At 42.0% G+C, this 23047-nt stretch overlaps 4 protein-coding genes across 10 annotated transcripts in view; 3 read left to right on the forward strand and 1 right to left on the reverse strand.

The window, feature by feature from the left end:
- The first annotated feature begins 269 nt into the window (after nt 1–269).
- LOC146714326 (lysophospholipid acyltransferase LPCAT4-like) lies at nt 270–10560 on the forward strand. 2 transcript variants are annotated; one of them, XM_085450790.1, is made up of 14 exons: nt 272–509; nt 657–752; nt 2152–2515; nt 2864–2976; nt 3095–3155; nt 3488–3546; nt 4847–4881; nt 5365–5419; nt 5731–5813; nt 6583–6708; nt 6819–6972; nt 7162–7254; nt 7336–7474; nt 8992–9708. In XM_085450790.1, exons 2-14 carry the CDS (start codon nt 663–665, stop codon nt 9147–9149), a joined length of 1530 nt encoding a protein of 509 aa, XP_085306916.1. In that variant the 5' UTR covers nt 272–509; nt 657–662; the 3' UTR covers nt 9150–9708. The 2 variants fall into 2 exon arrangements, with proteins under 2 accessions (XP_085306917.1, XP_085306916.1); XM_085450791.1 differs by lacking the exon at nt 8992–9708 and adding an exon at nt 10507–10560 and having other exon boundaries at nt 270–752.
- Nucleotides 9822–13943, reverse strand: LOC146714327 (uncharacterized). The gene is made up of 7 exons (XM_085450792.1): nt 13860–13943; nt 12395–12898; nt 12210–12310; nt 11865–12070; nt 11618–11746; nt 10486–10563; nt 9822–10370 (listed from the first exon to the last, which is right to left on the reverse strand). The coding sequence occupies exons 2-7, from the start codon at nt 12865–12867 to the stop codon at nt 9864–9866; spliced, it is 1494 nt and encodes a 497-aa protein (XP_085306918.1). The 5' UTR covers nt 12868–12898; nt 13860–13943; the 3' UTR covers nt 9822–9863.
- A 472-nt stretch (nt 13944–14415) lies between these two features.
- Nucleotides 14416–18676, forward strand: nop10 (NOP10 ribonucleoprotein homolog (yeast)). The gene is made up of 2 exons (XM_085450793.1): nt 14416–14658; nt 18359–18676. The coding sequence occupies exons 1-2, from the start codon at nt 14605–14607 to the stop codon at nt 18497–18499; spliced, it is 195 nt and encodes a 64-aa protein (XP_085306919.1). The 5' UTR covers nt 14416–14604; the 3' UTR covers nt 18500–18676.
- Nucleotides 18677–21167: 2491 nt separating this feature from the next.
- slc12a6 (solute carrier family 12 member 6) overlaps nt 21168–23047 on the forward strand; it is a 32696-nt gene continuing 30816 nt past the window's right edge. For 4 of the 6 annotated variants that reach the window (XM_085450798.1, XM_085450799.1, XM_085450795.1 and 1 more), the window contains exon 1: nt 21168–21327. The gene's annotated coding sequence lies outside the window, so the exon portion shown is untranslated. Of the gene's footprint in view, nt 21328–21363; nt 21609–23047 lie in introns of those variants that run through there. The other 2 variants (XM_085450796.1, XM_085450797.1) reach the window with 1 other exon arrangement.

Genomic DNA, 23047 nt, shown 5'->3' on the forward strand with positions numbered 1-23047 from the left:
TTTGCAATAGTAATCCCTTACTTTACTCGTTACTTGAAAAAAGTAATCAGATTACAGTAACGCGTTACAAGTAACGCGTTACTGCCCATCTCTGGTTATATACAGAGCTAATATGATATTTGACAGGCTGAGATGCATATAATGGGTATTTGGGACTTCTATGAAATTAAAATGACATTTTAAAGTGTAATTTGTAACTGTTCCCTGGTGTAAGTGAGCTTCTGTACCTTCACCTAGGTAAAGTTTACCTCTCACCCAGCACTTTGACTTCAGGGCTCAGTGGCGTGGGCTGAGCGACTTGTAAAGGGGCGGGACAGGTGATGAAGTAACAAACAGAGGGTATAAATTCTTTAGTATGTGTGCGGTTTGGCCATGAGGACAGTAGAAACTGAAAAATTCGTGGTTTCTGCTAGCTTATCTTTGTTTCTAAGGGTGTCCGAGCTAGCATCAGCTAACACTCAGGTTTTCAAACTCCAAACTGCCAAGGACACTTTTCCGAAAAAAGAGAGGTGCTGAGCAATGAGCGCACCCTGACCAGTTTTTCCCTTTCTTTTTTTCTTTCCTCTGGCATTTTTAGATAAACTTTCAGCAGCAAAGGAGCCTGAATCACATTTTGAACTTTTTATAGTTAGTAAAACTTGTTTTTTTTTTGCTAGTTCGCCATGGAGAGGAAGAGCAGCAGGGCTGCTACACAGGAGTACCCCAACCCTTTCATTCATGAGCTGAAGCTGACCAAGGCGCAGTGGATCAAGGTACTCATTACATGTATTGATTTTATGCTTGGAAGTAGGGCAGGATGTCAGGCAGACCTACTGCCCTGCTTTAAACAGTTAATCTTCTGCTTAACCAGGGACCCTTGCTAACTCTGGGTTTGTCTCCGGTTTTTGGAGGTTATAAAGGTAATCCGCAAAATGCTAATTTATGCTACCAGATGTGATCGCCTGTTTTATTTTGTTTTAAAAGCTCAGTTTCCCACATACTTCTGCTTAAAATGAACTTAAAACATAATCAGAATTAAAATAATCAAAATCCAATTAAATAATCAAAGTGAGTAAATGAAACGGGAATGTTAGATGGATATTTATTTATTGAGGAAAATTATCTACTATTATTAGAAAAAGTATGTAAAAATCTCCTTTTCTGGTCCTTTTTTGTTATTTCCTCTGTAAATTTTGGTATGAATTTCTCAGTTAATGTAACCTGATTTTCCCACGCTTTTACTGTAATTAGTAATCAAATTTAGCAAATAAAATTAGTTAATTACTTAATAAGTATAAGGACCCAATAGTAATTACCTAAAATTGGGAAAAATATCTAAAAACTTCTATTCTGACCTTTTTCTCTGAATGTATAACTTGATATAACCTAAATCATCAACCAATTTTTACATATTTTTGCTGTAAATAGATTAAAAACCAAACAAACTGAACAGATTAAATAAGGCTGAGGAAAATGCTCCATTAGTGATTTTAGAGAAGTGTGTCTCTAGGAGCAGCAGTGAATTTAAAGGTTATATTAGAGGTAAATGCTTTGATTCAGGGATGGGGTGAAACTATTTAACTTTTAGGTCTGTTCTCAGACTGTATGTTGGTGACTTTTCTTAAGGCAAATGATGTAGTGAAGGTCAGACGTTAAATCTTTTGTCAGGTTTTTCATGGTCAGATCTACCCATGCCACTTATCGAGCCTTATAGACCTTTTATAATGGGTTATACACCAAGTCACATTAACCTGCTAACATACAAACTCACATCTACTTTTTTAAAACTCAGTTCTTCCGTAATGAGGCATCTCTGTTTTGCTATAGAGATTATAAATCCAAATCATAGTGTTTCTGTACAGAGTATATAAATATTACACATCTGTAAACCAGATGTTTGTTTGGATCTTCTTTGAAAAGTTCGTTTGAACCTTGACACGGAGGAGTTCACTGTAGTTGCTTGTACCCAGATCATCTATATTTTGGTCTTCTAATGATGCTAACATACTATTACGCATACAAACGAGAACTAAAGCGTTTTTTTCATCAATTGTGTGTTTTTTAAGAATTATTTTTCTTAAAAATGAATGAAAGCCATGATGATGTGTTTCACTTGATGGGACCCCTGCATTATGTTTAAACAACTCTAATTTTAGCCCTCTGATCCTGCAGGGCATAATCCTGGGCTGCACCCTGCTCCCCATACGGGTCTTCCTGGCGTGGATCTTGTTAATCGCTGCTTGGATCGTCGCTGTGCCGAGATTGGCTGGCCTGTCTCAGGAGGAACGCTCCAAACCCTTATCAGGCTGGCGCCGCTGGTTGTTCCACCCGATCCTGTGGCTGCTGGGTCGTGCAGTGTTCTTCTGCGTGGGCTTCCATTGGGTTAAGGTGAAAGGTCGTAAGGCGGATGTGAAGGAGGCGCCGATCCTGGTAGTGGCGCCCCACAGCAGCTTCTTGGACATGGTGATCATGTTTCCAGCCGGGGTGCCGTCAGTTGTGTCGCGGTCGGAAAACATAAACCTGCCGGTCATAGGAGGTGAAGAGAGAGATGGAATTTGTTTACTTTGCCATTGTTTATACACCTGGAAGCACCTGTTGGATCGCTAAAGAGTTTCTTTTTGAAGTATCCTGATGGGAGCTGTTGGTGTTTCTTTGTTTTGCTGACTGAGACACAGTTCACATTTTACAGGCTGAGCTGTCACTTTAGTCATTTATTGAGGTCTAGCTTGCGTTTGCAGTATAGACAGGATGCCCACGTACTGTGTAGTAATATCTAAAGTAAAAAATGAAGATGATCCAGTGACAAGATCAGGAGCTTCTAATCTGCTCTATCTGCTCTAATAGTTCCTGATTAGATTTCTGGGATTTTTTTTAAATGTTTCAGCTCTGCTGGAGTGCAATCAGTCTGTTCTTGTGAGCAGGAGGGATCCTGAGTCCAGGAAAGAAGCCGTCTCAGAGCTAAACAAGAGGGTCACCTCCGATGGATCCTGGCCTCAGGTGAGATGTTTTTGTGTCACTCGATACTCTTGTGGGTCATGTCGTCTTTCTGCTAAAAGGGATCATTAATATATTCAAGTATAAAGACTGAAACTGCCCTTTCTTCATACCTGCATAGATACTGATGTTTCCTGAAGGAACCACAACTAATGGCCGCTATCTGCTCAGATTCAAGACTGGTGAGTTAAATCTACACACAGAGACAAAGAAAACCCCCTAAAACATAAATAAAATCTCACGTGATGCCATGTTTCATTAAAAACTAAACCTAATAATAATGATGATTAAAAAAAGTTAAAAACACTGTTTCTGAGATCTTAAGCAGCAGATTTGGGTTGTAAAAGAACAAATACATGGAGGTTAAAAGCATATCTAATCGTGTTACATGCTTTGAGCTTCGACTCCTCTCACTCCGTGTCTCAGGCGCTGAGCACTCGACGTAATAGGAGGAATCAAAGATTGAGAAGTGAGTGAGGAGTTCTGTCTTATTTCTGCGTCTCTGTCACATCAGGTGCTTTCGTTCCCGGCGTCCCCGTCCAGCCCGTCGTGTTGCATTACCCCAACGAGCTGGTGAGTAAAATCATTAAAGCAGCAGCTTGATCTGCTAGTTATCAGCAACACAGCAGCTTTTTGTGAATGAAACCAAACTTTTTTGTCAATTACGACGAGGACAAAACCTCCATGACATGAAATGTAATAAATTGTAATTGTACAACAATGCAGAGGCAACATTTAGTTTCCTGCCAGTAGAGTTATGTGTTGATTTGGGGGTGGGTTTTTCAGGCAAGCTTTCACTTGTTTTGCTGCCTGTAGTTAATCTGAATGAATGCAGTTAAACCTGCTGCAAATAAAGACATTTATCTGCAGCTGCTTAAGCCTCGCACCTTAGGCTGTCATGATTTGGCATATTAATAACATCATACTGGACTCCATTAAGTAATGCTTATCTGTCGGTGAATATTTCCTGGTCTTGGTCTCTGCTTAAAGAGATGCATAGTTCTGTAAGAGATCAGGATGTTTGCTCAGCCGTGACACTGATGAGTGACGAGCAGCAGTTTAATGGAAAGGCAGATTATATGGTAATAACAACATTTTAAGAAATTAGTCAAAATGAAAGGTTGTAACTTAAGCCTGAAGGTTAGTTGATCACATTCACGCTGCGATAGCGCCGCCAACTACATGCATCTCGTTCCATAACAGCATCCTCTGCAGCGACGTACATACGAGTCTAGTTTGACAGGAGGCGAAGACCAGAAATGTAATTTTTCCTCCCAGTACCAGGCAGGGTTTGTGAGCTATATTAGCCGAGATGGCTGCAGTCAAAAGGTTACATCTATCTGCAGCTGTTCAGCTAGCACAGCGAAAGAGTCACAGAGCAGGGCTTTCTCTGGCTCTACCTCCTGACCTCAAAGTATCCAAGAGAGTTTCTTTGTCAGAGCGATGAAACTAAACTGCTCTGCAGACACATCAGAGTACAGGCTGACCAGAGGTCCTTACACAGAGGAGGACAGTAAAGTTACATAATAAAACAAAACAACAAAACAGAATGAAGACAATCGTAGTGATAATCTTAATACTGAAGGAGAGTTAATCTTAGACTGAGAGAGCCAAATCAGCATTATTAATGTCATGTGGGAGCCTTTGATATAGTCACTGACTGACAAGTACTTGTGAGGCCTTCTAAAAGGAAACTGTTTGTGGTGCCAGGCACCATTTAAACACACTGTGGCGTTTGCACACGCTGGGTCCTGTCAGCGTGTGCAAACGGGGGAAATGAAATACTGTTAAAGTCATACATGCTGTGAGAAAATGCGTCACTCAGACTGATGCTAAACAGTTTAATGCAAGCTTTTCTCTGACTCTCCCTCAGGATACTATTCGCTGGACATACAAAGGAAGCAACTGGTGAGTCTGCTCACTTCTCCAGCTCAGAATCTGTGTGTTTGACATTTTGAGGCAGCACAAGGAATCAGCTGGAAGCCTCCTGGACTTTGGACCTTTTTTTTTTTAACTCTTTTACTTTCTGAACTTGCTCATGGGCCTGAGAAATGCTGCTCATGAGTTTTAACTAATACACAGAAAGTGAGTATTAGCTTGTTAGCTTTGCATCAGTGTTATAAATCCTGAATGGTTAGTTATACAGAGGGCTACTTAAAAAAGAATGAATTTAACAGACAGTTCAGACAGTTAAATCTGAGACTGAATGTAAGCACAGGTCCCTTTTTTAGCATCAGCAATCAGTTTATTTAAGAAAAATATGTAATAATGAGTCACATATATTACAATGAATTACTTCTTAGGGCTGAAAGTTGTATAAGTGGAAGAAAATAGATGGATGTGTGGATTTTGGAAAAAATAACCAATATCTTCCTGTTTTTGTCTCGTTAGGTTTCAGGTGCTGTTTCACACGCTTTCACAGCCGTACACCAACATCACTATTGAGGTAAGAGCTCACCAAGGTCAACCACCACGCTTGTTATCAATCATTAGACGTTATCAGCACATCTGATGATGTAAAGGTGTACACAGTGTGCGTTTGGCACAGGTGATATCAGCAGTGGAGGGTGTGAGCGGAGGTGTGGCAGAGATTATGTGTTCAGTTTTTAGAGCTGCTTTGACAGCGCACGTGTCTGCAGACGAGATCCTCTGCGTGCGTTTGTGTTGATTCGTGTGCCTGCCTCTCTATTGAGCTGTTACTGTTGTCTAGACGCTGTAAACACACAAATCAATGTTTGCCTGTTTATTGTGCTGCAGTTCCTGCCGGTTTACACTCCGTCCGAGGAGGAGAAGAAGGACTCCAGACTGTTTGCAGGCAACGTTCAGAAAGTCATGGCGAGGTAAGACCCACGTCACACAGCTGCTTTTATTATGACTCACTCGTTCGCCTGAGTGTATCAGTACTTGCTTCTGGAAACTGCCGTCTGCTATCAGCCATGCCGAACTAAAACGTGTGTCCCTCCAAACTAAAAGGAATCACAGACACCACTGAACACATGACAAAAACTGCCTATTTTCTGCATCCAGTGTCCTGCAGGACTGTGCGGCTTAGCTGGGCCTTCATCTGAGACCCTGACATGTCACACTCAGCTGTTTTAGCAGTATTGTGCTTTACATAAGATGAATCCACCTGATTACAGCAAGTTAAGGCTCATTGATCGCCTCATAAGAGTTTTGGATGTTGTGTTTTTATAAGTGTACTGTCGTTAAAGATGTCTCATTATCATTCTGAAATGAAACTCAAACTAGCTTTAGCTGTTTTAAATAAAAAAGGCTTGCTGAAAGGCACCTGCTGTTGGTTTTTCTGGTATCTCAGGGACCAAATATTTGTATAATGACTTCGGTGTAGGAAGAATAAATATCTACATTAGTTGTTTTTGTTGGTGTATGTGTAAACTGCACTTTGGAGTCACATTGATCCTAACAGAGCTCACAGCCAGTGTTTCCATTTAGAAAGAAGAAAATGTTAGAATAATAACAGAATCATCCAGTAATTCAAATAGAATCACTCCAGACCTGAAAGGACTCTTCAGGCAGATTAAAGGGAAATCTTTGTTTGACTTTGTGTCAGTTGTTGTAATCTGTTTGCTTTTTTCTTCTGTATGTTAGCGCTCTGGGAGTCCCTGCCTCAGACTACGTGATGGCAGGCCGGATTCCAGTCAGTAAGCTGAATGACCTCTCTGTCCCGCTTGAGTCTCCTGGGAAAGAAGCAATGACACTTCTATACAGAAAAGGGTGAGAGCCCGTTTGGATTTACCTTTTACTAAATCTGGTTTATTTATCACGTGAGAAACTCCTCCTCATCCTCTCCTCACACTGTGGTCTTTGTCCTCCTCTCCTATCAGTCTGGGCCCACGTGATGTAGAGGCAGCGTTGGACAGGATGATTGACAGGTGTCGCTCAGGAGCCGAGGGCACAAAGGCCAACGCAGAGGAGCTCGCCTCCATTCTCGGGCTTAACAAAAAGACAGCCATCCACATCTGCAGCCTCTACTCTAAGGTACTCTTATTGTTAGAGCCAGCCAAGCTCTTCCTCAGCCACAGATGTTCCAGATGTTTTGATTTTTGAGGCTTGTCAGTTTATTCAGTAGCATATGAGTTTGCTGAAGGAAGCAGAGCAGAAGAAAGGCCACCAAAATAAAAGCTCAGGTGACAGAGAACGTGTTTTTGTGTGCTTGTTTTGTTTCAGGATGACACTGTGGACCTCAGACACATCTACTTCAATATGGCAGCCCTTATCGGACATGTGGACGAGATCTCTCTGTTTCACTCTGCTTTCGCTGTAAGTTCTGCTCTCTTAGATTCATATTTCGAGCAGACCTCTTGTTTTTGTCGGTGATGACACAGCCGTCTTGTGTTGCAGGCGTTCGACAGAGAGGGCAGAGGCAGTCTGACTAAAGAGGAGCTGACCGAGCTCATGGGAGCACTGCTGGGTGTTCCTCAGCAGAGCACCGAGGAGCTCTACGACACTGCCACCGAGGACCAGGAGCAGCTCACTGAAGGTGAGAGTCAAACGGCGAAGCAGCTGCTGACGGCACATCGCTGTGCAGCCGCTGGAGATTATAGAGCTGCGTGTTAGCGTTGTTGCATACAAACTCCAAACTCGTGGTGAGTGTGAGGATTAGCGAAAAAGGTGCAGACACAGGAAGTTTTAGCCGCTTGTCAAGTGATGAAGCATCGACCTTGCTTGGTTGAGGCTAATATCTGCTTTAACGTGTTGTAGTGTATTGTGTTTTATTTTATTTAAACAAGCCCCTAAAAATAATCAGTGGTCACTGTGGGCTTCTCTGGCTGTTTATTAGCACCGTTTATGTGCAGCACATCTTTAAGCTCAGTGTTTAAAGGCTTACAAGGTTCACGGGTCACCAGACACAGAAGTGAGTGCCCCATAAAAGAATCACTCTGAGTCTGCCTAAGATTTCAGTGGCTACATGAAGCAGAGGATCAGGACGTTTTGATAGCCAGTAATACAAACCACACAGCAGCATATTAATTACTAACCTTGTGTTGTGGATCGATCCTCTCAGCTGTTCTCCTGACTGTTTGCCATATGATTTCATTTGTCTCTGCCCATCAGGGACCTTCACATTGATTTTTATTGAGGGGAAAACGCTCATGCTCCAGCTTCACTGTGCTAATGTGTTTATATTACCCTAACCATAGCCTGTAGCTAGCCACCAGGCAGTGCACTGTTATATCCCAGCTAGCCCAACTTCAATAATCCCACAAATATAGCTGCTGTTTATTTCCTGTTGTCATTTATGTGTGAAGTAACAGCAGAGCTGCACGTTTTAGCTTATTAGAAATCCCTCAGTAAGAACGCTTTGAACTCTAGGTGATGCTGCAGTGTTTGAGCTTAGGAGCCAAACAAGAGTTTGGACTCACTAACAACTAATCGTGTCAGAAAAACACGGGATAACAAAAACTTTGAAACCACAAACTGGAATATTGAGGCTGAATTTCCAACTGAATTTCGTGTTTCCAATGGGAATAATGCATGTCGACATTTGATGTGCAACACTACATGAAACACAAGGCTGGAAGGAAGATAACTCAAAGGATTAAGAACCCACGAGGGCCATCACATCCACCAGCAGAGAGTTACGTCTGTAAATAATAAACTAGCTGCATTAACACAGGAGCATAAACACATAGCTAGCCTGCAGGACCATGTTTGTGGGCTTCTTTGATGAAGTCCTCAGTTTAATGTGACAGCTCTTTTACTCAGCTCAGGTTTTTTGTACTTATTTACTGTTGACAGTGATTAAAATAACCTCTTTGCTCCCCGAGCCTGGGGATCTGGGCCTCTGCATCAGCCGACTGAAAAGCCAGTTTTGTCTAGTTTATTAGTAACTTTATATTTTATACTACAAATTTCTATCAGAAAAAATAATCATCAAACCTAGAGGATACATGTGTTTAACCTGAGCTTGGTCTTCACTGAGCTGTGGTGCCTTGTGCTGTGTTAAACTAAACTGAGGGGGATGGGAGGAGCTAAAATGTCTTTACATTTCCATAGAGAGCTTGCTGCTCGTGTTGACAACCCACCCGATATATCAGAAAGTGACAAAGGAGATCCTGCAGTCCAAGAGACTGCCATCCGCCAACGGGACGTCTGTGAACAACAATAGAAGCCTCCTGAACAGCTCCGTTAATGAGGACAAGAAGTCCGAATGATGATCTCCTCTCTGTAATTGGACCTTCTTTGTGTTTCCCCAGAGTGCACGATGGCGGGGCCAGATAGAAACAGAACAGAAACAGCTAAAGATTGTATTTTCAGCTTTTAAGTCTTTTTTTCCAGCTGTTATGTTTCAAAAAGTGTTACATATCCTATTAGTCTGCACCGACACAGAAAAGCCAAAAAAAGAACCTCTGAGGTTTAAAGTTAGTCTGAGTGATGCTGCTGTGGTGCTCTGAGGTGTGAGGACAGCTCCTGTTTTTTTATTTATAACCTTTCCACTCATATGTGTTTTAGTGACTTTTGTGTTGTTAAAGGGATAACGATGATGATGATGATAGTAATGATGATAATTGCATGTGCAAAAACAAAGTATACTCTGGAAGATTTATTCTGTGTGAATGAACCATGTTTACATTTAACAATAAACTGTGAATTCATTTACAAAACCTTGTTTGTTTTCCCGCCTTAAGCGCCTGTAACAGATCAAACTGCAGCAGGAAATGGACGTTAAGAGTCCTGAGGTGTTTGTCACAAATAAACATCATTTTTCTCTTACTCATTTATTTTTCTTTCAAACTGTTGCTCCTAGCTTCTTTTGGCTTTCCTGCTTTTTTTGTGGGACTCTACTCCAGTTGCTCCATTGCCGTCCCTGCGTTTTCTCCCGAGCGTCCCCTCTTCCCGCCGGCTTGGTTGTTTGACGCGGGTGATTTTTAAACTTGGGGCATTGTGTCGCGAAAAATCCCTTCAACGTTGGGACTCTTGAGCTGTTTCTTCTTTGCCGGCTCCAGAAACTGCTCTGCAGTGCTCATTAGTTTTGTTTCCCGGCTCCGCTTTCTCTTAAATGACTGGGTTCCTTGTTTTTTCTGCAGTTTTTTCTTCTCCTTGTCTTTCTCTGTTCCACGTGTTCTTTTAAGGACCGCAGCAAGCGCTTCGAGAATGTTGGTCTTGGGTTTGGTCTGGTTCTCCTCGCTCGCCTGAACCTCCTGTTCGAGAGTTTTGGGTGAAGGCGGTTCTTCTAAAAGGTTTGAAAGCAGGAGGGGGGAGCAGCTGATCCCAACTTCATTCTGGGATGAATTTTGTCCGTTTCTATTGGGGCTACTTGCAAAGAGGGAGCCTGGAGCGTCCAAAGAGAGTGACTGTGAAGATACCGAAGGTGTTTCTCCGTAGAAATGATCGCTGTTTGCAGGACATGGAGGCAGCTCCTCCTGCAAGATCATCTGTAGAGCAAGAGAACAAACAAAATATCCCCTAAACATTCATTTTCAATAAATGCTTATGTTTTTGTTTTTTAATTATTGTTACTGTACTGTATCAGTATTTAAAGGATGCTACCTCTTGCTCTTCTTCAAAAAGGTCCTGGCTGGCAGAGAGGAGAGGCATGAGGGCTTCGATATTCACCGTGGACTCCACCTGGCACAAAGAGCAAAGGCAACAGTTTGAACAACAAAACATCATAAAAAGGGCTAATACTCAGGAAGTGCTGTGAGCAAAATGTGCTGCAAGTATAGTTGCAAAGCTTTTTTATGAGTGAAACATGTTTTTATTAAACATGTGAACATAATACAAAACAAACTCTTGTAGGGGATACAAAGTTAGAGAAATACAATTTTTTGAAATTACGAGGATCATGCACATCTAGTACAAGCAGAGCGTAGTGGTCAGCGGGACACAAATTTTGTGTCCTTTGCTTTAGCTAGCGGTGAGCGCAGCGTAAGCTGCGTCCAATGTGAAAGGGCCTTCAGGGTCATCCAGGAAAAAAACTGGACTCTAAGTAAAAATCTGTATTCACCAACTAGTTGGCAAGTGGTAGCTAACCAGTTGCAAACCTCCTCCGTCAGTAGTTTTTTATGGAAGACGCCAGCTTGCCTGCAAACACTCGTCAGCTGCACTTTTACAAGCTTCACTATGACTCGGCAATTAGTCCACAAGTATTTGCAGACATGCCAGACCCTTCTTAGGACCACATTCTCCTAGCTACACCCAGCTACCTCCAGCAACCACTAACCGACCACAGGGAGGTTACACATTTTCCTGAACAGCTGGAGGATGGTGGACAATCTGAGGGAAACTGTCCACTCACACTAAAGCCTCACCTGCTTAATCATTCTTTTTCTCTACAATGGGCCCCAAAACATACAAAACATAGCTTTGTGTTTTATGCAGTAAATCCTCAAATTATTGACTGAGCCATGAACTCATCATGACGGTGGTTATTGAGCCTGCCGATCAAGTAAGGAGCAGGTTGTTTTCCAGACTATTGCATTCAGATTTAATGTTTACAAACAGAGGCATCGCCCCCTGCTGGCTATTACAAGTAATTCAAATCACAGGACCACAGGTCCCCATCAGCTTTTTCTTAACAGTTGCTAACGGCAACAAATATATAACACTTCACATAATTTATTGGTGTGATGCTGTCTTCCTGCTCTAAATATAATGAAAGGGTTATGCATGGACAGTTTACCTTACTGACAAACTCCTCGTCTCTGCACAGCTCATCCATATACTCCAGGAAGGAACTGTTTTCCATGTTCAGGTACCCAGCCTCTCCATGCTCCTCCTCCCTGGGGTCTTCAGCCTGAGTGGGAAGCAGCTGGAACAGACGAAGGGTAAAATATCTATACACAAACACAGCTTACAAAATGTATTTTTTCTACTTGTGGATGACTTGGTTGAAAAAGGCTGTTTACAGTTTCAATACAACTGCTCACCTGGTCAAAGAAGGACCCTAGGAGACTAAAACATTCGTCAATGGAATGTTTGTTCACTGCTTCCTCATCTAAAGAGGCTGTAGGTCCGGGAAAACAACAGTCCTCTGTAAGACTGGCTGGGATGTTTTCTTTGGGAGTCTTGCTTTCATTGCCTGGTTCGGCTTCATTGCCTGGGTTGCCTTTGTGTGGATTGTTCTTCTGGTCCTCTGTTAGTGAAGACAGACATAGTAAAAACGGGACAATAACTATTAGCTTTTATTTCTCACTACTTTGCTAAAAGTCTAATTAAATTTCAATCATATTTGATTTTTTTTCAGCTGGTGGTCAGCTTAGCTGTTCAGGTACCTTTTGCACAGCTCTTTGACCCCTGACCTCCTGACCCTGCATCCACCTCTGTCCTCTGTCTTGATGCTGTTGTCACCTCTGCGGGCGAACTTATGTAGACCCTGTGGCACAAATGGTGGGGTCAGACACAATCAAGACATATCCAGTATTAGTTATTGTAACATGTGCAGTAATAGAGCCCTTACTGGTTTGCACAGTGAGTCTGAGGGAGCAGCACGATCTGCGGACACAGAATTGGTGGGAGGTGCCCGGGCCTGGAGCTGAAGGGCAGCTGTATGTAGGGCTGGGCCTTGTAACTGTAGCTGGGCATGGGCAGCCAGTAGGACTGTTGAGAAGAGTAGGGCCTATACAGGGGCTCGCCAGGCGATAAAGGCTGGAGGTGGAGCGGAGGCGGGTAGACAGCTGGCAGGAGGATTTGGAAGGAGTCCACCTGGGCTGGGAGATGCTGCACAGCATGCTGCTCCTTTCCTGGATGCCAGTCTACTCTATTTCTTTGCCTTTCTGCAGCTCTTGTTTGGGGGACAAATGGATTTACCCTTGCAGCTGAGCTCACAGGATAGAGCTGCTGTTGCTGAAGGTGCTGCCAGTGTTGCTGCTGAAGGTGTTGGTGGGGGTTGGGATGTTGCAGGGAGAATGGAAACAACTGAGCTGGATCCATCCTGGTTCTGCCTGGTTCGTTTGCTTCTTTACTGTCAGAGATAATAGGGTGATTCATATTGGTGATTTTAACAGTTAAAGGATCGATGAGGATCAAGAAAGACCATTCTGTGTTACACTCTTTTAGATGTCAGAGGTGAAAGCATGATGGGCGGACTGGTTGGAGCTGATAAGAAGGCATCAGTAACTCAAATAAACACTTGTAGGTGCACACAAGGTAAGCAGAAAAGCATATCTGAATGCACAGAAGCAGAAGACCACATCTGGTGTCACTGCTGGCAGCCAAGGACAGGAAACTGAGGCTCCAATTTATACACAATTCCCAAAATTAGACAACTGAAGATTATAAAAACGTTTCCTCTTCTGATGCCCAAAGGCTCGTGTCTTATCTTAAAGCCAGCTTTCACTCTTGCAAACAGGTGCTTTGGAACTCCACGTATGGACAGCTCCACATTAACTAACATGTAAATGCTTAATGTGGTGTAAAGACAAATGTGTCATTAATAACACAACGAGATGTGACCGTGTCACCTACGTGGACATATGTCAGAAACGACAAACAAGCCGAGCCTGAGAAGCTTAGAAGAGCGATCTGCCTTTGAAAAGACCGTAGTAAGAATAAAAACAGTGATGCTGTGGGCTGTGTGCTCTAGCAGAGTATACTCTAACTGTGTGACTGTTAGACAACAACATTACTTAGCCGGGCTCAGTGCATGCAGATAAGTTTTTATTATTAACTTAGTGTTTAGGTGAGGGAGTTTAGATGCTTAAGACTGGATTAGCTGAACTGGTGGTACAGAGTCACCTCTAATTTCAACACATGCCGTTTAATTTTAACATGAGCAGTTATGACAACCTTTATGAAAACAATCAGTGCTCAGTGAAAGATATCCACACAGTGGTGTTTGCAAACACAAGACAGCCTTTCAGCGTTACATGCACACGACAGAAACAGTGCACACTGTAGTTAATAGCATTTCTCGGTTGCCTTACCTTTGTTAGTGAAGATAAACTAATCTTCTCTTAGATGCTGTAGTAGGTGCACACTCTGCTCAGACCAAAATTCAAAAGAAACCAAATGAAGGCAAATTTTTGTATGTAAACATTCCATATTTCACCCACCTGATGCACAAGAATTCTGCCCCCCCCCCTCCCTCACCCCACACATACACACACATACACACACAAATTACTTTATTTATAGTACAGCTTTTATCCATTGCAACTTTTTATGACATGTGGGCTCATTGTTTTGTTTATTTATTTATTTGTCTCTTTTTGATTGCAGATACAAAGTGCTGTAATGTTTTATGAAGGAGTACAACATAATCATTAATGGAAAAAAGCAAATTATGCAAGAAACTTCAGGTTTAATCTTTTTATCTTATCTTATCTTATCTTATCTTATCTTATTTTATTTTTTAAAACTGGGTCACGTGACAATAATAAGCGATCGCGTTAATGGCAACAGAGTTCGGATCTTGTCTCCAGGGTATCGTTTGAAATTCAAACGGAATGCAAAGGGTAGAAAAAGCTAGTGAGACTTCGTTTCCCAGAATGCTCTAAGTGCTGAACCGGATATCCGCTCTTCCGTCCCATAGCGAACCAACGTCCGCTGCACGTGGAAATCCAAGAGAAAAGAGCGCATTACAGCAATTTTTGCGTTGTTTTCGATATAAACAGCTTCGTATACATATTTTGAACCCCTAAAGTGTAAAAACAAACCAGCTCGGTCGGGATGTTTCTGCAGTATTACCTGAATGAAAACGGGGACAGAGTCTACACTCTGAAGGTAAAGTTGTGTTTATCTCCGACATGTTTCCCTTTATTCTTTGTAAACGCGTCTCCGCTGCTAACGTTAACGTAGATGTAAAGAGCTGAAACACCTGGGAAAATGCCCAACTTTAAAATATGGTCTGTTTTTTTATATGTATGTTTGTATACAGTAAACATTACAGCAAAACGTTTCGGGGATTTTATCGTCACGAAGCCACCATACGCACAGTTTGTACAGTCGCATACGTTTAAAAACCCGAGTGGAGTATCACTCGATAATTGTCATAGCTTGAGGTAAAACTGCTTTGAAATCAAAATAAACACGACAAAATACAAGACGTATGCGTTTAATTAAAGCTATTAGGTAGTAGGTCAGTGTAATATAGTGAAATATGTCAAATTGAGCAAGTGAAACATAAAAGTAGGTGGCTGAAAGTAGTAAAACACGACAGTTAACAGAGTTTATTGGGCAGAAGTTAAAGTAGGCTTTGGCGTGTAGCTCAGGTGTGGTGGGGCAGTGTGACTTTGCAGAAAGTTGGAACAACAGTTTTCTTTAATATCTGTAGTGGACAGGCTGCTCTCTGCTGACAGCCCGTCTAGAGCTTGACTGGTCACAGCAGAGCCAGCTCTATAAGCAGCTGTATTAGAAGAGCTCATTATAATTGTCGCCCCTGTAAATTTTGTATAAATGTGAGACCACCGTTAATCTAATCCAACAACGAGGACTGCACCTCTTCACCGTAGTCCAGCACTGCTCTGGAGTGTGCCTCAGTAATGCAAACCAACCAGGTAACCTCAGCGAGCAACGCATGCACAGATTCAGTGTCTGATTTTCAGGAATCATGAGATAATTTGGGACGTTAAGCTTTCAGTTTTATTTGTCATATGCAAGTTAGCACAGGGTCAACATCGCAAAGAAATGGATTTGACGAGCAGAAGACAGTCACTCAGCAGACTGGTACAGTAGAAAAAAAATAAAATATAATAAAAATAAATAGAAAAATAGTAAGAGCAAAATATTAATAACATGTAGTAAAAGAAAAAGGAGATTTTCAGTTAACTGACTAAATATATATATATATGTGTGTGTGTGTATATATAAATATATGTACACACTAGTGATTAAATAAAGAAAATCTTAAATAGGGATGTGGGGGGCAGATGGGATATTGTACAGGAATGAGCAGCAGTACAAACTAAACAGTACAAAAGTTTTTTTTTTTTTTGTGGCAGTTGTTACAGTATTGCACTTTTTAAAAATATAAATACCAATAAAGGGGAGTGACCAGTGCAGATTATACAGAGTACTTGTGAAGCTGCAGGGTAGCTTCTGAGTGCATCCTGTGGAGAGTGTGTGTGTGTTTAAGTGTTGTGGTTGAGGTGTCGTATGGCTTGATGGTGGAAACTGTTTTTAAGTCTTGTAGTCCGAGCAGACAGGCTCCTGTAACGTCTGCCAGATGGTAACAAGGAGAAGAGCTGATGTGCTGGGTGGCTGTGGTCCTTGATGATGCTGTGTGCTTTACGGAGGCATCGCTGAAGATAAGTGTCCTGAATGGCAGGAAGCCTCATGCCAGTGATGTGCTCTGCTGGCAGAGCAGCTTCCGTACCAAACTGTAATGCAGCTCGTCAGCAAGCTCTCGATTGCACACCTGTAGAAATTTGAGGTGATGTTGGCGTTCAGCTTGGAATTCCCACACAGCTAAGCGGTCCTTACCTTAGAGCGTAACTCCTGCTTCCCCTGCGGTCCGCTCTTGCGTCCATCTTCCTCCATCTCTTGAGTGTGAGGTTATCACACATTAACTTTTAAGCAGACAGATCCTGGGTTAGGACTGCACAGACGCAGTTTCTGTGTTTGGTGGTATTCATCGGGGTGTTTTGAAATTAGCTGCGATTACAGAATAACCAGATATGTTGGGCACGTAAGAGGGTATGCGCCCACAAACGAATGTTTGGAGTTGCCCTCGATGCGTTTCGTCCACCGTAAGGACATGTCCAACACTTGGCAGTTTTTACTTAAATGCTTTTAGTCGACTTTGAGGTACCTCATGCTTTTTTTGTCACATTCACTGTGAGCATTTTCTTGCGTGACTTCCCTGTAGCTGTCGTGTAGTTTTATCTTTCTTCCTAATAAATAAATGTACATCTTGAGTTGCTTTTCATTTTAACCATGTTGTTTATTAAATCTGAGTCTGTTGGAAAGCTCTTTTGACAGCAAGGGCGTCTTGCATCCTGTGACTTTCCAATCACCTTGAAGGAAATGAGAAATTATGGGCAAGTTTTAGCTCAACAACTGTTGGTTACCTATTAGTTAGGTCACAAGTGAAGAAACTCTTGTGCTGGCTTGTAAAGTTGGGAGGTGGTCTAGTTGCCTGGGGCCAGTAAACACACAGCCTGAGGCAGAAGCAGTGTGCAGACACAGGAAATCTCAGTGATTGAATGTGAACATGGAAATAGTTTGTACACTCAAAGAAAAGGGAACTGTTAGAGCTGTTCTTTCAGATATAGGTTACTGGAGAATGGTTTTATTCCTCCAGCCCACTTAAGATCAAATTGGTCTGAATTGGGAGCTTTATTGAGGAATATAGGGCTCAGACTGGACAAACAGTGAATTCAGACAATAATAATACCATGACACCGACAATTGCAACAAGATGAGTGTGAAGGTGTTGGACTAAATGAATAAATAAGGGATACCTGGTTACGATACATACAGTAAATAAATGGGAACTTGACAGTGTTGTGTAAATGGTATATAGACAACAAAACGGTGTATACAGCTCGATTTGGTTCAGCAGCAGTAATAATGGATGTTTTAAGTACAAACACTATGAGAGTGTTGGTGTTACAGGGTGACGGCCTGTGGGAAGAGACGATCCAGGTGTCTGCTTGTTTTGGCATGAAGTGCTCTGTAGCATTTACCAGTGGGGAGGAGTTGGAACAGGTTGTTTGCGGTATGTCTGTGAAGGTTCTCAGGTTGTGATAGGTCTGCAGTAATTTCACCTGCTTGTTTCCTGACTCTGGATTTGTACGAATCCTGCATGGAGGATGAGTCGACACCAACGTTTGTTTGTTTTACCTGCAGACCCCAGTGTCTGTTATAGTCTGGTCTCGTCCTGTTAAATCCAAACCATACAGTAATGTGTTTCAGAGTGCAGAGAATGAACTTCTTGCAAAAGCTCAGGCTGTTCGTCCTCTGCTGCGTCTTCTTGATGATTTTGTCTGTGTTGGAACAGCTGAACAGCTCCAACTGAAGTCTCCATTTCTGAGCATATTCAGCTCAAGATTGTTCTGATTACACCACAGGGACAGCTGTTCAACCCCACATCTGTATGGAGAGTCATCAGTCATGTCATCTGCACATTTCATGATTTTGACCTACAGGTCTTTAGTGATGCAGTTGTTTGGGTAGAGGGAGAGGACACAAGTCTTGAGGCCACCACAGCTGATTTTTCCAGGTGCTGGATGTGGTTCTCCTCAGCGTCATCTACAGCTTTTGCTGTCTGTGTCTCAGGGTCCAACACTGGGCTATGAGGACCATGACTTCTGACTGCTGCAGTTCTAAACTGGTCCTGGGTCTCAATGGTTGTCTCTCTCTCCCTGTGTTAGCTCTGCAACGCCGCCAGCTGTCATGGAGAAATCTGAAAACATACTGAAAATCTATTTTCATGATTTGAAACCCTTAAAAAGCACAAGCACACTCTTTTCTCTTTCCACAGAAGGTGACTCCAGATGGGGAGCCCACCAGCTCGGCCCACCCGGCTCGATTCTCCCCAGATGACAAGTTTTCCCGGCACCGGGTGATATTGAAGAAACGCTTCAACATACTGCTGACCCAGCAGCCCAAGCCTGTCATGTGAGGAGGAGGAGAAAGACATATCAGGATGGAGCTACAAGGAGAAGAGCGAGAAAACACCTGAGCCGGATTTAAAGGACTGCTCGTACCCTCTATTGATGCGATGATGGAATTTGTTCATATTTTTTTTTAAGGGTGGCGGTTTTTAATTTGTTCATACTAAATAAATCTTTGCGTCATAGCTCCTCACGTGTTGCCTGTGTGTGTCTAAAATCCAGACTGGCTGACAGCTTGTTGGACAAATGAAGCATTTAAATGCAGATAGTCTTTAATGTGCCACCAACCTACCAGCCAGGGGGCGCTGTAGTATGAAGGTTGTCCTACAGGATTTCCCTATATCCAAAATAACACGATCACGTAATTTGTGGCATTATGAAAACACAGCTGATGATAGATTTGAGGAAGCACTTTAGCTGAGCCTGCAGATTTTCTCCATTTGTTTCCCAAGACAGCCATAACTTCCTCTCAAAGCTTTCTTTTTTTAAAAATCATTCTTTTACTTTTGCAGCCAAACACTGGATCGATTTGTAGATATACGACAGCCAGGTGACTCTTTGTGTGTGACTGCACAGGGTTTTTTTTTTTGTTTGTTTTGTGTTGTTTTGTTTTTTTTATATATCTTTTGTCCACCTGTCCCACATTCTGATTGGCTCCATTTTGAAATTCAGTGCTGTTAAAGACACTTTAAGTCCTGACTGGTACTGAGTGGCTGTGATCAGAGGTCTCCAGCAGGTTAACACTTCACTTGTGTTTTGCTGCTGACAACATGTTAAAGGTGGAACTGCAAGTGACTCCAACATCACAAGATGTGTGCACAACATGATGCAAACTAATAGAAAGGAAGTGTAGATGTCATGGTGTTGTACCTTGGAGTAAACAAGAGGATATTATTAAAAAAACAAACTCAAACAGTATTTATGCTAAATAAATAAACTTCAGGGAGATCAGAGTGTACGGTTTGGAAACATAAATCATTTGTAGAAAGCCAATAAGAGGAATGGTTTCTCAGACTATTGCTCTTTCCTTATCCCTCCTGACTGCCGTTGTCACTCCTGTTAGCCTGAGGGATCACCTTGCATGATGAGATGATGAATGGTGTCCTGCTGGATCTTCTCCCAGTCCTAGATCAAGATATCTGTGGGCTCCTGCACAGCATTTCTGACATGATGAAAGGTCTGGGCTCCGGTCTGGGGTGTGTGAGGGACAGTCACGTCCAGAATCTGCCTGCACACTCTGATCACAAGAGGCCTGATGTTTTCCCACATGAGATGAACCCTGGGTTTACTGCATCAGCATAAGGTCTGAGGATTTAACCCCAGCACATTTTTGACCTATTTTCAGGCTGACTCTTATAAAGACAGCTTAACATGCCTGAAGTTGAACCGTTTTACACTGAAATGATCAAGCTTTCCCTTCATTTTCTTGAGCCATATATTTACTTACTTATATTTACTTAGTCAGATTAAAATCAAATTACCCGTAAAAAGTACTTAAAGCTTTCCCAGCAGAAAATACAGTGAAACAATGGAAAGAATTGATTACTGAAGTATTTTTAGAAGAACATACAATTTAATTCAGAAAATAGCAAAGGGCATAGTATTTCAGATATTTAATTTTACATTCTTGAATTGTTAATGCACCGATAATTTATGTAAGTTACATACATCCAGGCTGGAGAAACTGATCAGGAGGGCTAGCTCTGTGGTCGGCATGAAGCTGGACACTCTGGTGACAGTGGCAGAGAAAAGGACATTAAAGAAACTGATGGACATTATGGACAATGCCAGGCATCCTCTGCACACGGCCATAAACAATCAGAAGAGTCTGTTCAGTGACAGGTTGCTTCTCCCAAAGACAAGAACTAACAGACTTAAAAACTCCTTTGTCCCACACGCCATCAAACTGTTTAACTCCTCTCTGGAGGGGAGAGGGAGGGGAAACAGGAGGACAAAGGAGGGAACAACTAAGCTGTAGTGCCTCTGCACCTCACTGTACAATACCTTTTGTGCAATACTTTTGTAAATAGTCAACGGTGCAATAGACTCAATACTTGAAATGTGCAATTCACTTGTATTTTTATTTTTATTCCTATTTATTCTATTTATCCCCTTCGTATATTTTATTTATATTGTCTCTGTATTTATATATATGTGTGTGTGTATAACTCTGTAACTTCTGTCGGTGCTGTGCTTTTTTGGAAATCGAATTTCCCAGAGGAACCCACCCGAGGGATTAATAAAGTTCTATCTTATCTTATCTTATCTTATTTTAGAGCCAGGTACTGGTTCCCAATATGTGGATTTGGGCCTAGTCCAAAGGGTCAGACTATAAGTGTGAGGAAAGAAGCAAAACTAATGTTAGCTGACAGAAGTACTTAAAACGTATTTTTAATATGGCAAAGTAACTAGTAGCTACAGCTTGCAGATAAATATAAAAGTACTAGAAATGTATTACAAATAGCAAAAGAGTGTGTAAAAAGTAAATCTGTATTAAATCTGGTATTGATCAAAAATATATTTAAAGAAATAAGTGATGCATTTCATATTTTTAGCAGCACTGCTCGTGTTCACTGTTCGATAGCTAGCCGCTGTCTACTCGAACTACATTTCCCAAGTAGCTTTTACCCCGTGTCTGTCACTAAGCATGCGCAAGACGTTTTAGCGACGGCGAGGAATAGAGGACCCCCCAGGCGCTCGCGCGTGTGTATGGTTGAGTCGATTGAACAACCCAAAAAAAAAAAAAAAGTCCCGAGAAAACCTGGGAGACACTCCCAAATTTTTAGTGATTTAAAACAGCCATATGTGCATAGGGCCACATGGAAGCCAGAGCCAGGTATGTGTTTCATGTGATAACTGTCTGAACTCCGGGCTTTTTCTCTATCGGTGTCGGTGAGGCAGCCGGGGCTCCGCGGAGTTGACAGTTTATGGCACGGCTAGCCGCTGAGCTAGCTTCGGTTAGCCGCGCCGACTGTAGACGAGCGGCTTCACCCGATACGACCTCCACGTATGAGTGTGTGTATTTGTTACCACCTATGGATATCTGGTTGATGGGTCGGCGCTGGGCGTGATGCTCTTCGACACAAGACGCTTGGTTGAAAGGAAAATCACAACTTTGTGAGTAACGAGCTAATTACCCGGCCGGTTTATCCCGGAATAACCACGCGTTTTTGGACGTTTTTTTACGTCTTTATTTTCAAGCCGCTCTTAAACATATCCCCCACGTCGTAAAAATCGCTCTTCACGAGGTTTGAGTTAATGTCTGCTTGGCATTTTATCCTAACGCTGGCTCTGGCCATATCGTGTCGTCTGCAGGTGTTCAGTGACCGGTTCGAGCCAGAATTATTATGGCCAGCTTAATTGGCTTACAATGGGCGGTGGTTAGAGAGGCGAGCATCCCAGCCAGCTTTGATTTCCCTAAACTGGTTAATTAAAGACTTTTCTTAATTGGTAAAGGTGTGTTTGGCCATGTCCTCGTCTCTGGATCATATTTGCTTACAGCCGCATTACCCTCGTGATGGAGGCTGCCTGCCAAAAGCGCAAGAGGACCCAATCTCCCTAATTTGACTGTAAAGTTCCTTAACGATAGTAAAATTAAGGCAGTATTTTCACTTAATTGATCTCAGACCTGGGAAAATCTTGAACTAGATGAGGTTAAAGCTAGTTACTGCTAGTTTAGCTAAAATAATAATCTTTAGTCATGGCGGTTAGATATGTTTAGGAGGTCAGGTAGCCTCACAGATATTGATCTGGGAGCTTGGCAAACTAATCCATGATCATTAATACTGGCCCACATTGGTAGCAAGGCATTATGACTGTCTCCTGATGCAAAGGTAACAGCTTAAAATACAAAAATAGGCCCCGAGTTAGCACGAAAAAGGAACAAAATGTGCTCAATCCTTATGCTTGGACAAAAAAGGTGGCTGAATATGCTGTAATGTTATCTAAGTGACACACATAAGAGTAAATGTGTGTGTTTAACATATTCTTTAAAGGAAACCAGAGCCAGGCATTCGTTTCAAATGACTAATGTTTGAGCTCTGAGGGTTTGTCTTGGGCATTTGTAAGTGTTGATAAGGCAGCATTAATAAAAAATGACCAACAAAGAGGCACCAAAATTTTACTGGCACTGCTTGGGTAAAGGGTCACTGTAAATAAATCACTGCTCGGTGAAAATATTGTAAACTGTATGCAGTAAAACAAGTGAAAATCAGTCAAACTAATATACCCAAAAGTGCAGTGTTAAATATTCCAAGGTTAAAGCAATGCTATGTGTATTATAGATAAAATATTATAAGTAAATCCAGGTGTAATGGGAAGTTTGATGGCCACAGGTTGGAATGATTTTAGGTTTTCAGGTTTATTTATAAATGTTCTAGAGCCAAAACACAAGAATTCACCTCTAAGTGCTTTATATTGTGAGATAACTAGGGCTGCACGATTTTGCATAAAATGAGAATCACGATTTATTTGCTTAGAATTGAGATCACGATTCTCTCACGATTTTCTTTTCCAGTATAAATATTTATTGCACTTATTAACTGCACATCAACTTC

This window comes from Copadichromis virginalis, linkage group LG3 (genome assembly GCF_057382275.1).
Source record: "Copadichromis virginalis isolate Kocher_CV1m ecotype Utaka linkage group LG3, C_Virginalis_male_GT1.1, whole genome shotgun sequence".
In the NCBI taxonomy this organism is placed as follows: domain Eukaryota; kingdom Metazoa; phylum Chordata; class Actinopteri; order Cichliformes; family Cichlidae; genus Copadichromis; species Copadichromis virginalis.

Excerpts from the sequence above, each read along its gene's own strand:
- LOC146714326 (XM_085450790.1), top strand. The coding sequence starts at position 663 with ATGGAGAGGAAGAGCAGCAGGGCTGCTACACAGGAGTACCCCAACCCT. Across the intron at positions 3,547-4,846 it reads TGCATTACCCCAACGAGCTG|GATACTATTCGCTGGACATA; the intron begins GTGAGTAAAATC and ends ACTCTCCCTCAG. Across the intron at positions 7,475-8,991 it reads CCAGGAGCAGCTCACTGAAG|AGAGCTTGCTGCTCGTGTTG; the intron begins GTGAGAGTCAAA and ends ACATTTCCATAG.
- LOC146714327 (XM_085450792.1), bottom strand. The coding sequence starts at position 12,867 with ATGGATCCAGCTCAGTTGTTTCCATTCTCCCTGCAACATCCCAACCCC. Across the intron at positions 10,564-11,617 it reads ACGAGGAGTTTGTCAGTAAG|GTGGAGTCCACGGTGAATAT; the intron begins GTAAACTGTCCA and ends TCTTTGTGCCAG. Across the intron at positions 10,371-10,485 it reads TTTTTGAAGAAGAGCAAGAG|ATGATCTTGCAGGAGGAGCT; the intron begins GTAGCATCCTTT and ends CTTGCTCTACAG.
- nop10 (XM_085450793.1), top strand. The coding sequence starts at position 14,605 with ATGTTTCTGCAGTATTACCTGAATGAAAACGGGGACAGAGTCTACACT. Across the intron at positions 14,659-18,358 it reads ACAGAGTCTACACTCTGAAG|AAGGTGACTCCAGATGGGGA; the intron begins GTAAAGTTGTGT and ends CTCTTTCCACAG.